The sequence below is a fragment of the Labrus mixtus genome, chromosome 12 (assembly GCF_963584025.1).
Source record: "Labrus mixtus chromosome 12, fLabMix1.1, whole genome shotgun sequence".
NCBI lineage: Eukaryota > Metazoa > Chordata > Actinopteri > Labriformes > Labridae > Labrus > Labrus mixtus.
Genome location: NC_083623.1, coordinates 27,042,580 through 27,054,848, shown reverse-complemented (window position 1 = coordinate 27,054,848; position 12,269 = coordinate 27,042,580). Strand labels below are relative to the sequence as shown.

General features: G+C 41.1%; 1 protein-coding gene across 1 annotated transcript in view; it reads left to right on the top strand.

The window, feature by feature from the left end:
* The window catches only part of cd2ap (CD2-associated protein), a 43,352-nt gene extending 31,506 nt beyond the window's left edge, over positions 1-11,846 (top strand). Inside the window, exons 16-19 of the mRNA XM_061051334.1 lie at positions 821-904; positions 6,349-6,557; positions 6,865-6,928; positions 8,854-11,846. Of these exons, the coding sequence (XP_060907317.1) occupies positions 821-904; positions 6,349-6,557; positions 6,865-6,928; positions 8,854-8,895 (399 nt within the window). The 3' untranslated portion in view covers positions 8,896-11,846. The remainder of the gene's footprint in view (positions 1-820; positions 905-6,348; positions 6,558-6,864; positions 6,929-8,853) is intronic.
* The last annotated feature ends 423 nt before the right edge of the window (positions 11,847-12,269 follow it).

The window sequence follows — 12,269 nt, the reverse complement described above, 5'->3', positions numbered from 1 at the left end:
CCCTCAAGGTCACCTTACAAAGGATTTTATTATTTTCCATGTCGTGACAATCAGTGACAAACATTTTCACCACGGAGCGGGGTGCGAGCAGCTCTGTGGACACTGAACATCGCCTGGTGCTGAAACAAAGCACCGTCACCACAGCAACAGGTATCACCATGACTGCATTTTTTAGAAACTACATAACGGTTTAGACAAAATGACAGGCTTAGTACTTACTGTGACAACTGGCATCTTCCATCTCTCTCTCTCTCTCTCTCTCTCTGTCTGTCTCTCTCTCTGTCTCTCTCTCTGTCTGTCTCTCTCTCTGTCTCTCTCTTTCTCTCTCTCTCTCTCTCTGTCTGTCTCTCTCTCTGTCTGTCTCTCTCTCTGTCTCTCTCTTTCTCTCTCTCTCTCTCTCTCTCTGTGTCTCTCTCTCTCTCTGTCTCTGTCTTTCTCTCTCTCTCTCTCTCTCTACTTTCTAGTAGATTTCCTTTTGTCTCTTAAAGCACCTCGCACTCTGTGACCAGTCACCTCCCTTCACTAACTCACACTGTCAAGTCCTTTTCTAACACCAGTGGAACATTTCATGGAAACATGGATCCACAATTTGCACTTTGACAGCCATTTCCTCGCCATGGGAGACATTTCCACTTAATTATTCCACCCGGAGGCTTTCTCTGCTTCTGTCATCTTCCAGTGCAGTGACCTGTGTCAAGATGGCAGCCACTTGGTACTTGTCCAAATTTGTATTAAATTCAGCTCAGGTGTGACGGGTGTTAGTCCTGGAAATCAAAATCTGAACATAAATCCAGCCGTTAATAAAAGTCTTCTCTTGCAGCCCAACAAGGACGTGAATGTGGAGAAATCTTTCAAGATGGACGAAGAGGATGCAGCCAAACCAAAGCTTACAGAAACCAGAAAGGTAAAACAGATTGTTAGAGATGCAGGATGACCTTTACACTGAAACAGAGTTCATCACGGTGGTATTGGCTTTGGAATGAAAATGTAAAATGAGATAACTGCAGCAAGGCAGCAGTTGACTCTGTATTGTGTTGATATTTAAAAGACACCTACACCTATCTTAAAAGAGAGTGAATGTGGAGAGAAGGAGTGTCAAAGAATAATTATTCAGTCAATCAGCAGCCAGCAAAAAAAGGTGATTGAGGTGGTAATATACACTCTTGACTGAGGAACAATTTCTCCTGAATCCTCTCTTCATAAATCTTCTGTTTCTTCTTCTTCTTCTACTTATGAAACAGCCCTCTTCATCTCCAATGATTTTGGCACAGAGGCTCACGGGTAGATAAAGAAACCTGGTGATTAGGTTCTCAAACTTTTCACAGTGAGTACGAGGGATGTCAAGATTTATCGCCAGGCAGTTACATATCGATTCAAATGTGTCAAGGTTCACATCAGTACTCTGAAAAATGTAGCGTGGGGCTCTTTAAAGGCTTTATATATGATTTTTTGATCCAGCAGATGTCGCCCTTGAGCACCAGCATGAAACCAAAACAACTCGCGCTGCATTGTTGTGTTAGCATGCTAATGCTAGCGATCTTTATTATGCTCGTATCTTCACACTGCATGTAAATTTACCTGAAATGAGCGTGATCTAGAAACACAGTTAAGCAGTGAGTACAGTATGTTATTCTTCTTTTCTCTAGTCCCTCAATTATACAACTTTTCTACCCGAGGGGAGGAGTCAGCCGGCCGTCCCAACGATGTAAACAAAGTGAAGATAGGACTCTGAAAACTCTGAAAACATCACAGACAGTGGGACTCGGGTGTTACACCCATTGTAGACAGTCGTGACTCACAGAGTTATTTTCATATTCTGTCTTTAACATGCAGTTTACACAGGAGACCATTTTATTTCTGATATGCATATTATTTATTTTTGACCGCTCACCATGCACTTCGGCCTGGGCTAACATAGCCACCTGCACTTTAACTGTCATTGACTTCATGTTCTTATGTGCTGCTTGACGTATCCGGCACACTTTTCTTTCTGATATTTCCCATTTGGAGCTGTGAATGCAAAAAAATGTACCCGTCACGTTTGCTTTCTCTGCTTACCATCACGGCTCAACCATTTGATTTTAAAATCTTTATTTAAAAAAGATTAAAATCAGAGACACCCAGTGTAGCACAAGATGGATCCTACATACCACAGTTTGAGAATGAATGGATTATATAATAAAATGAAACCTAATAACAGTAAGTTTAAACATATACTAAACAAAGATACTCATCACATCTGGGTTGTTTCCATTGACCTTTGTCCAAAGTTTTAGCGTCTGCTGTTGAAATTCAGCCATTCAAAAAATAGAACATTTTCAAACATACTGTATAATATTTTTTAAAATAAATATTGTTATAACTTACTAGTTTTACATGTTCTTGGGGGGGCAGCTGTTACTTCATTTTATAAAATAATAAATGCCCCCTCCTGATGTTGTACCAACCTTCATATGAAACAGACTTCAGTTGATGGGAGGCCAAACATCTGTCACCAAGAGTACAAAGATCTACGGCTACATGCTCTGTCTTTTAACTGGGTAACCAAAAGCAGAATATCCAACAGTCTAAAAACACTCTGGTTACAACAGCTAGAGTTTGAACAAATAATGGGGACGATATATCTATAAATATTTTGGGTGGCTGTGGTTCAGTTGGTAGAGTTGGTCGTCTCTCAAAGGGAAGGTTTGGGGTTTAATCCCCAGCTCCTGCAGCCACATGTCCCATGTGTCCTTGAGCAAGACACTTAACCCCAAGTTTCTCCCGCTGCTTCACTGGCAGTGTATGAATGGATTAGATACTTCTGATGGACTCTTTACTCAGCAGCCTCTACCATCAGTGTGTGAATGTGTAGGTGTGACCTGCAGAGTAAAAGTACTTTGAGTAGTCAGAAGACTAGAAAATAAATAAACAAGCTCAAGTCCATTTACCATCTCAACAATTCAATGTTTTTATCCACAAACAACAAACACGAGCTTGTTAACTGGCACCTTGTAGACGGCACAGTAGTTATTTGCAGTGTGTTAGGAAGTCATTGATGTCAGCTCTAGGAGAGAGGAGCCCTGCCTGCTGCTCTGTTTTCACTTGTAATTTTAATTAATTGCCTTAGATGCTATCTCGTATGGATTGGTCCTGGTTAACCGAGACTAATACCATGTAGCTGTTCCGCTGGGGGGCACACACCATCAGACCACCCTGTTTATTTTTCTAAATAAACACATCCCTACACATATTCAGACGGAGGAGAAAGAGGAAAGCCCAGCTTGGAGCACTCATAACACGGGGGCTCAGACGTAAAGAGATGAAATTGCTGGACGTGGCCTAAAATTGGTCTTATCTGTTAAATTAGATTTTGACCCCTTTGTAATATTTCTACCAGAGAATGTTAAGAGCGAGAGCTGAGCATTTGAGCCCCGTAGGGGAGGAGAGCGGACAGATATCAGATTCTTTGCTCAAATTGAACTGGAGCTCCCAAAGACTGAAAAAGTGCAACAGTATAGTACGATAACCGCAGACATTTAAATGATTGACTTTAAAGAGATGTGCATATTCAAACAGAGGTTAAAGCAAAGCCGTTTTACCAACACTCATGTGAGCGTCTGCTAAATGGAAATGTATCATCGCCTGTTTGAGTTTTAAGATTGGTCACATTACTTGCAGCAGGTGTTCAGGCGTTTTGGCGTTTTGGACAGTCATGATATGAAAGACCTTAATTTATGGTTGAGTAGGTTTGTCAATCTTACACTAACAACACTCATCACACATGTTGGCTGAAAGAGTAATCCATCACTGTGATCATTTCTCCTTTTGGATACTGGCCAAGTAGAGAAAACAAAGGGGGGATAATATCCAGAGGACTCTGTCAAGACATGTTTTGTGAGGTTTACATAATCCTGTTTTGATCCATCTTAGCGAGAAGTAGCATCTCAAACTTCTGCTAGTTCCATAGTTTTTGCAACTTCAAGCGAATGCTTCTCTCTTCTGTGCAACACATTTAATGTTTCTTTACAGCATAATACAGCTAAATAAATACAGCGATATGAATCTCAGAACATGTTGTCCGCCATGTAACAGTGCATGCTGTGAAAAAGAATTGTATGTAATGTATTGGTTGCGACCTGACAGCAAGAAAAAGTATTATTATGTTGTAAAATGTAATTTAAGAGTAAACCTGATGCTAAAGCTAAGTGTAGCTAGCTGCAAGCTAACTGGTACATCCACTGCGGTAGTAATTTCGGAGGGTGGAATCACTCTTAACACACCTCACACCACAGGAACATCTTGGGAAGCATCTGATAAATAGGCCTTTGCTGACTTTGGTCTGAAGGGCGAATCGGGCCAGAAACTCGTCTGATTACCTCGTAGTGTGTACCCCGCTTTAGCTGTGTCTTACAGAATAAGCCATGGTCGGTGAAGAGCTTACAGAACATCAGTGATCAGTCAGAAGAAGGTATGAAAGAATTGCCATGAAATATAGTGAAGACAATCATCAACAAGTGGAGAAAATAAAGTACAACAGTGACAGAAGTTGCTGAAAAGACGAAAACAAACTGGTCAGGGTGGCTACCAAGAGGCCTACAGCAACATTAAGGGAGCTTCAGGAATAAGTGACAAGCACTGGTTGTATTTACATGTGACAACAATCCCCCTTATTCCCCATACGTATGTCTGGGCTATGAGGTAGAGTGGCAAGACAGAAGCTTTTTCATACGGAGAAAAACATCAAAGCCAACATATACTGTACATCAAGTCTCCCAAAAGCATGTGGGGAAATGTTTTATGGTCTGATGATGCCAAAGTTTCATTCTGAAAGGTCTGTTTGGGGCAAAAACAACACATCAGCAGAAGAACAGCATACCCACGATGAAGAATGGTGGTGGCAGAGAGGTTCATCTTCCTGAATGACAACAAAACAAAGGCTTCACCAGAATGAGAGAGCCAGAGCCCAGACCTGAATCCTCTTGGAAGTCTGTGTGGTGACCTGAAGAAGGCTGAGCACAGGAAATGCCTTCTCAGTCTCAGCGATTTAGAGAGCTTTTGCAAGAAAGAGAAGTCAAATATTGAGTTTAGATCTCCCACCCAACAAGACTTAATGCTGTAATAAAATCAAAAGGTGCTTCAACAAAGTCTTAGATTAAGTCTGTGCATTAGATTGAAGACAGGAGAAACTGATGCTTGTCCCCTCCCAACCCTTTAATGAAATCCAGGAAGTGCTCTCAGGTGCTGCATCTTCTCTTCAATAGACCTGAATAGTAGTTACTGGAAAGTACATATGGATCCAAGAAGCAAGGAAAATATATATAGGATAATTCATCACCCCATTTGGTTTGTTCCACTTCAAAGCAAAAAAAAAAGAAAAAGATGCTTTCAAATGATCGTTGTCAGAAACTCCACGTTTGAAATTGATGAAATAAAAGCTCAAATTGAAGGTATCAGAAATGTTTCAGTGAAGCTGCATAGAAAGATAAGTCAATCCAAAGGTGTGTGTGCTTCTTTGTCAGATGAGTGTGACAGTCATAGAACCCCCCCCCCCCCCCCCCCTCCTCCTCAGGTGTGGATAAAAAAGCTTAATAATCAAATGAGTCAATATTTCTGACATTTGAAAAAAAGGATTCCAGTTTTCCTGAGTGATCACTTTTAGTCTTTGATAAAACATCTCTATCCTCAATGTTCCTGTAGCATCAAAACATTGGGCCTCATTTTACCAAAATCTTCTCCGTCAGATTCACCAACATGTTTTTAAACAGCTGAATAAAAAAAAGCATCCTAATTAGCATAGTTAACCCTGCAGACAGAGAAACATCAAACAGCTGGTAGCCAAAAAAAGAAGGTTGTGTAGATGCCTGACTGTGCGCTGAAAACGGTTGTGAAGTGGAGGAACTCCTGCAGGAAACAAGCTGTTTTATTTATCAGTGTGAGCTACATGAGAACAAAGATAATTCATGAAGTGTCATGTGTATTTTATGTATTTAAAAGACCACTCAGATTTGTATGATCATAAAATATGTATAACATATTTAATTGTATTAATTTTGAAACAGAATATTGTAATGTAAACCCTTCAATATTGTACAATTGTAGATTTAAATGAAATGAGATAACCAGTTATTTTGCCTGAGCTGTAAGAGTGTCCGTAAAGAACAAATCCCAACATCAAACATCATTGAATCTTGTTAAAAGGTTTGTAAGTAGGATTTAAGAACACATTTGTTCTTAAGAACGGTTGGTGGATGAGGCCCAGTGACCACATCTCCAAACCCAATGACTTCCTGCTCTTCATCCCTTCATACAGTTTCAACCACTTTTCAAACCTCTGTCTGATAAACTCTTCTCTCTCTGTCTGCACAGCCTTCAACAAACACCTTATCACAGTCACCACTGCACAGACAGAGCATGGAGGCCAAGGCGAGTCCTGCAGCAGCCCCCAGCTCTGACGCTCCGTCACAGGGCAGCAGGGCCCAGTTGGAGCCTGACCCCTCAAACTCCCAGCTGGAAGATCTGCAGAGCCAGATGAAGGAGCTGCTGATGACTGTGGACCTGCTCAAGGCCCAGCATATGTAAATACACTCATCACACATGTTAACACGGTTCATGTATGCCAGATTAAAAGCAAAAAAAATGAATACAAGCTGGTAGAGATGTTACTCGTGCTTCTGTAATGTGTCCTCTAAAGAACACACTCTGCTTTTTAGGGGGAGTTCACAGGAGAAACTGTAGGAACAGAAAATATGACAGAAGTAACAAAGCTTCTTATGAGCCGCAGATTTGTAAAGTTAGATCATGTGTTGTACCTTTTTATAGATGCTGCAGGCCTGTACATCAGCTGATGAGTGTGTATTTCTGTGTGTGTGTGTATCTGTCCAGGAAAGAGATAGCAGAGCTCCGAGGGGAGCTGGATGAGGAGAGGCTAAAGCGCATGGCCCTGCAGGTAATATTGATCCCCTTACATGCTGAGCTGTCCACATTCATTACCTTCATGTGGTTGGCTAAATATTGACAATAACACTTTAATACACAGGAGTTACACAATGCATAACAACTTCCTCCCTCACTGATGTGTAGCACTGAGATGCTAACTGTTAACCTGTACAAAAATGATTAAAACAATATAACCTGGTGAATGGTGATTGATTGAACATGTCACTGGTTAGTTTACTAGTAGGAGTAAGTTACCCTGCAGTACCAGAGAACAGGAGCTCATACTGTACACATGAATCTCTAAACAACATGCTGCTGCTTCTTCAGAAGTGTTCAGAGCTTTTTGTCACTTGTGAATTAAATAAAGAAGAGATCACGCCCCGTGTCCCCCAGGCTAAAGAGCAGAGAGACCATCCAGCATGTTCACACATACATTCATTCTTTGATTGTTCAGAGACAACAAGACTGCCAACTCACAACCTGAACAGACACTACAACAGCATGGCTCCTTAGTAAGAGTCAAGCTGCTAAACTGGCCTTCCTTTTAAATGATAATAATAATTTATTAATTAATGTTTTAAGTGTAAAAAAAGCTTAAAATAGTGAGCGCTTGTTAGCTTAGCTTGCTTCATTTCTCTTGGAGGTAGCTTCAGTGTGGGGAAGCTTAACTTCACTGTAAACATTAACCCACCACCACTTCTTTCATCTTATGACCTGTTGACCCAGTAGAGCCGGGTGCTTTTTCAAGGTTACTGACCAGGGAACATACCTTTTGATTTAGACAATAAGAGTCAAGAAATGACTCTCCAAATGAAGCAAATGAACCGATCAGATTAACGTAAGCATCAGAAGAGCGTAACAAAGCTACCGTTTCTTTTGTATACTCCACTACATTTGAAGCTGCACTGTAGTCAAGCTCTCTCCAGTGTGGCTTGAACTTCCTTTCACTTCTTTTTTTCTCATTCTCTTTAAAATGTTGCACATTAAACCTTTAAATATGGGGCTTCTATTTTTGTTTTATTTAGGAAAAGCACTGTCTTCACATTCACAATTTCACATAACTGCAAGACTCCTCTCTCAAACTTTCAAACATTTGAGCATTTCTTTTTTATCAGCAAGAGGTTGGTATGAGGCTCGGAGGGTATTTAACAATTTAGCTCTTCCAAAGATTTCAAGTAACATGACCAAAATTATTCACGAAAGAACACAGGATGCCTTCACCTTGGAGGGGTAGAGAAAGAAAATAAAATACAGAGCAGGTTAACGGATGAAAGAAAATGACAAATATATGGAAATATCACCCTCTAATGAGTCAATTAGTAATTTAGAAACTGCATAGTGAGAGAGTGGTTATTGTGATCGGGTGGTGTTACCTGATACTGGTTGTACACACTACGTGGGGGTCTGACCTCTTTGGATGTCACATGTCCTGCTTCCTGTTGGTAAGTCTTATTGATAGTAGAATTACTTAAAGGGATACTTCACCCATTTGCATTAATCTTTGTATCATTAGAAACCTGGTAGTATTTTTGAATGGTCGTGCATCCCGCCCTCATTTTCCCCTGAGATGTGAAATCTTTGTATTTCTGAGTCTGAAAAGGAGCTTCCAGTGACGCTAATATAGCCAGTTTAAAGAAAAAGGAGATCTCTTTGTGGAGGGTTTAAAAAAATACATACATATATAACAAACTTTTAAATAAGTTGTCTGTTGAAATACCGACTGACATCCCAAAATACATTAAAAGTGCTACAAACTCAAATATGACTTTAACTTTGCTAAATGCTGGGCTCATAGAGGGTTCATGTTGGGTCTTTATAAATATGATATACAGTGTACTGTACAGTGTACACCTGCTCTGATCACTTGTGTTATGATTGGTTTAAATATTGAAACTCCCTGCTGTGTTTGAATAAAAGCTTTCTGTGTCTTTTCAGATGGAGATAGAAAAACTAAAGCGGACCGTCCACTCGACGTGAGGCCCCGCACACCAATCAACAGCGAGCCTGGAGGCCAGCTGCTGGCCTGTCAATCAGCCAGAGAGCAGGAGGGCGGTGCTGCAGACGGAGACGTTAATGGATGGAGAGAGAGGGGTGGGGGAATGGGATGAACCACCTTAATGCACAATCCTGTTCACTGATCTTCAAACTCTCCTGATATTTGTAAAATTTACATTTTGCACATATAATTTTTTTTTTCAAGCTCGATGTAATTTAGTCACAGATGTATATGTTTTCTCTTTTAGTTGATTTTGCCAACAAACTTGAGGCCTTACTTCAAACTCTTGTGCTGGACTGTGCCCCAGCTCTCTCCCCTTCACTCGGGCGTTCATTGAACGCTGGAGGGGGGGAAACTCGCTCTCTGTACTACTGACTTTGTATAAAGCAGGGGACATTCACTTTCCTCACTTAACTCTTTCCTCGTTTATATGATGCACAAATCTTTGAGTTATTTTTTAAAACGTTTAATTTCATTTAACATCTTCTGAAATTCTTTTGATTCTGTCCGTGCTCCTCAGCGGTGTCTTTGTCTTTTTTATGGTTTCTTGCATTCCTATCCAGGGTAACACTACTGTGCCTGTTATAATCCTAATGATGTAAGGTGTTTGTAATGGGAGATTACACATACCATGACGGTGTCTGGAAATGTCGCAGCATGATATTGTATATCTATATTTTTAAGTCTACTGACATGCCTAGTCAAATACTAAACAGAGGGCCTCTCGGAGGAGGCCGCTATATTCTATTTTTGTCAAAGTGTTTTACTATCTGGGAATGTTCTCAGAAATGAAGCTGATGATTTTTACTCTTCAGGTGATGCAGGTGGAGTCCGCATGCAAAAAAAAGAGAGAGATTGCATTGTTTCTTGATGGAGGTTGCTGACCAACACATGGGCATGTTTGTACAAACAGAAGCCTTCCTATGATCATCTCTGCAACCTGCTTCTCTTCTCTTGTTTCAATCTGGCAGAAAAAAAACCTCTTTATACCAATCTGAGCCCATTCTACCTCTCCTCCTCTTCTTTCTGCTTTTATTCAAAATGTCTTCTATGATGTGCAGGGGGCCGTGTGCTCCTGCTCTGTGATGTGATGTAGTTCACACGAGGAGAGAAATGAACGCCCATTCTCTCTATTCTAATTGTTTCAGAAGCAATGAATGAAAAACCCCATGTGTTCGATGTTGATGTGAATATATAATACTTCAAATTATGCTCAAAGTTCAAGAAGTCAGACACTCCTGGTGTGAATCAGTGCGGCCTGTGAGTGTGTTGTATCTGCCAGTGGATGGCGTGCTTCAGCACACTGACAATACTGAAGTGTGTTTAATGAAATCGTCATGAAATACTTTCATTGTCCACAGAAGAGAACATATGTGCTCCATGTTTTTTAAAATGTAAACAAACAACTTAATGATTTCATTACCCAATGAAATTCTTCCCAACACTTAGCGGGTTCATCTCAAGCTTCTTGTTTACTCGAGTACACGAGGGGAGCATCACTTTAGACTTCCAGCTGGTGTGAGCTCGCTCCTTCACACTCTACTGTACGTCACCTCATACCTGCATCACTACTCACATTCCCCTTCAGCCTCACCTGGACTTCATGGAAGTTGGAAATGTTCAACTATGTGGGTGACCAAAAATAAACGACTCAAGAAATGCATCAGCATCTTAAATGTTGCTTCACAATGCTTGAATTCTGAGGCTGAAGACGTTAATCACAAGATACTTGTGATATTTAAAAAAAAAGATCTGCTAACACGTCATGTTTCTGTATGACCCCCCCCCCCCCCCCCCCCCACACACACACTCACACACACACACACGCTCAGTCAGACATTTTATTCTTGTTGAATATATAAGTGCCCCATGCAATTAGGAAAAATGGTGCGAAACATATCTTTGGAGCATATTAGCTTTTAGCTTGACGTAACCCTCACAGAGCTGCTAGCTGATCTTAAGCCGTGGAGACCCACCGCCTGGAGGGTCCTAATGCTCAGATGTTAGAACACCTAGGGGGCTTTAAAGGATCCTGAGTAACAAAAGAAGGAAATGGGGTCGCCTGGATACTTTACATTGTTGTTGTTTCTGAAAAGCATCTCAGCGTTTGGAGAACAAATCGTGCCCTCCAGTTAATGATCTTTTCTAATCCTCGGGCAGATTGATTCTTCTTCCTGTCGGGGGGGGGGGGGGGGTTTCCCCTCAGCCGCTTCTAAACTGTAGCCCCGAGCTCCCAGTGTACCGTGTGCTTTCTTCTTATCTCATGCTCACATACTTTAGAGAAACTGAAACCAGTAAAGCCTAACGCTAACCCTCTCCAGCCTCTGAACGGCTACATGTTAGGAATGCTTCAGTCAAAATATTCACAGCCTAAATGTCCAATCTGTAAATGATAAACATCTCCTACTGTGTGTAACAAAAAGAGTACATGTCTGTTTTATTTAGAAAATCTCTCTACATATCTCACAGATGTCTTAAGTCTCAAGAAGTGTGTCTTTGATTTGAAATCGTCCTCAGGCTTCGTTGCTCGTGTTCGATGTGTGTGTGTGTGTGTGTGACTGTGATGAGTGTTGATGAGGATCATCAGGTTCAGACTGTCTGAACTTAAACAGCTCACCGCACGATCATGCAATATTTTGATACCTGAGCGTAACTTCCTTTCTTAGCACAGCAGCTCAGAAACAGCTGGGCAGTGATGTCATCACAATGTGGGAGAGAGAGGGGGGGTGTCCGGGGGGGGATTTGGGTGACAGCTCTTTCATGTAATACCTGTAACATGGCTTTACTTCCATATTTTGTACATTCCAGAGTTTGGCACCAAGAAAATAAATCTGTGCACATTTATAACAATTTTGTTTACAAGAGCTGTATCCTTGCATGAGCTGAGATTCTTCTAAAGATAAAAGAATAAATATCTTTATTCAGTGTCAAAGCCTCTCCTTTTTGTCTTCAGAGCGACACGACCATGATGAAGTATTGACTCTTCTGAGGAGAAGGTGAAGCGTCAGCAGTCGGATTAGCCCTTAGAGATTTCTTCTATTATGTAGCAGGCTTCTATCTGTTGTGCACTGTACTGTGATTAAACTATAGTCCATGTTCCAATCTTTCCGGCCGCGGACATAAGAAGATAGATCAGTGACACGGGCAGCTGAAATGAGCTTTCTGCCTCACAGAGGGTGAAGTGCTCAAACCTCCAGAGAAGAGCTGCTGCTCTTTATTTTAACATAAGTCAGTCGAGGTGCTTCAGGTTTAGTGACTGGGAATCCAACTGGGAGGAGACGGCAAGATGGAGATATTCTTATTTCAAATGATGTCACTGTGGAAAAGGATCTTTGCACCACGCTTTCACGCACCA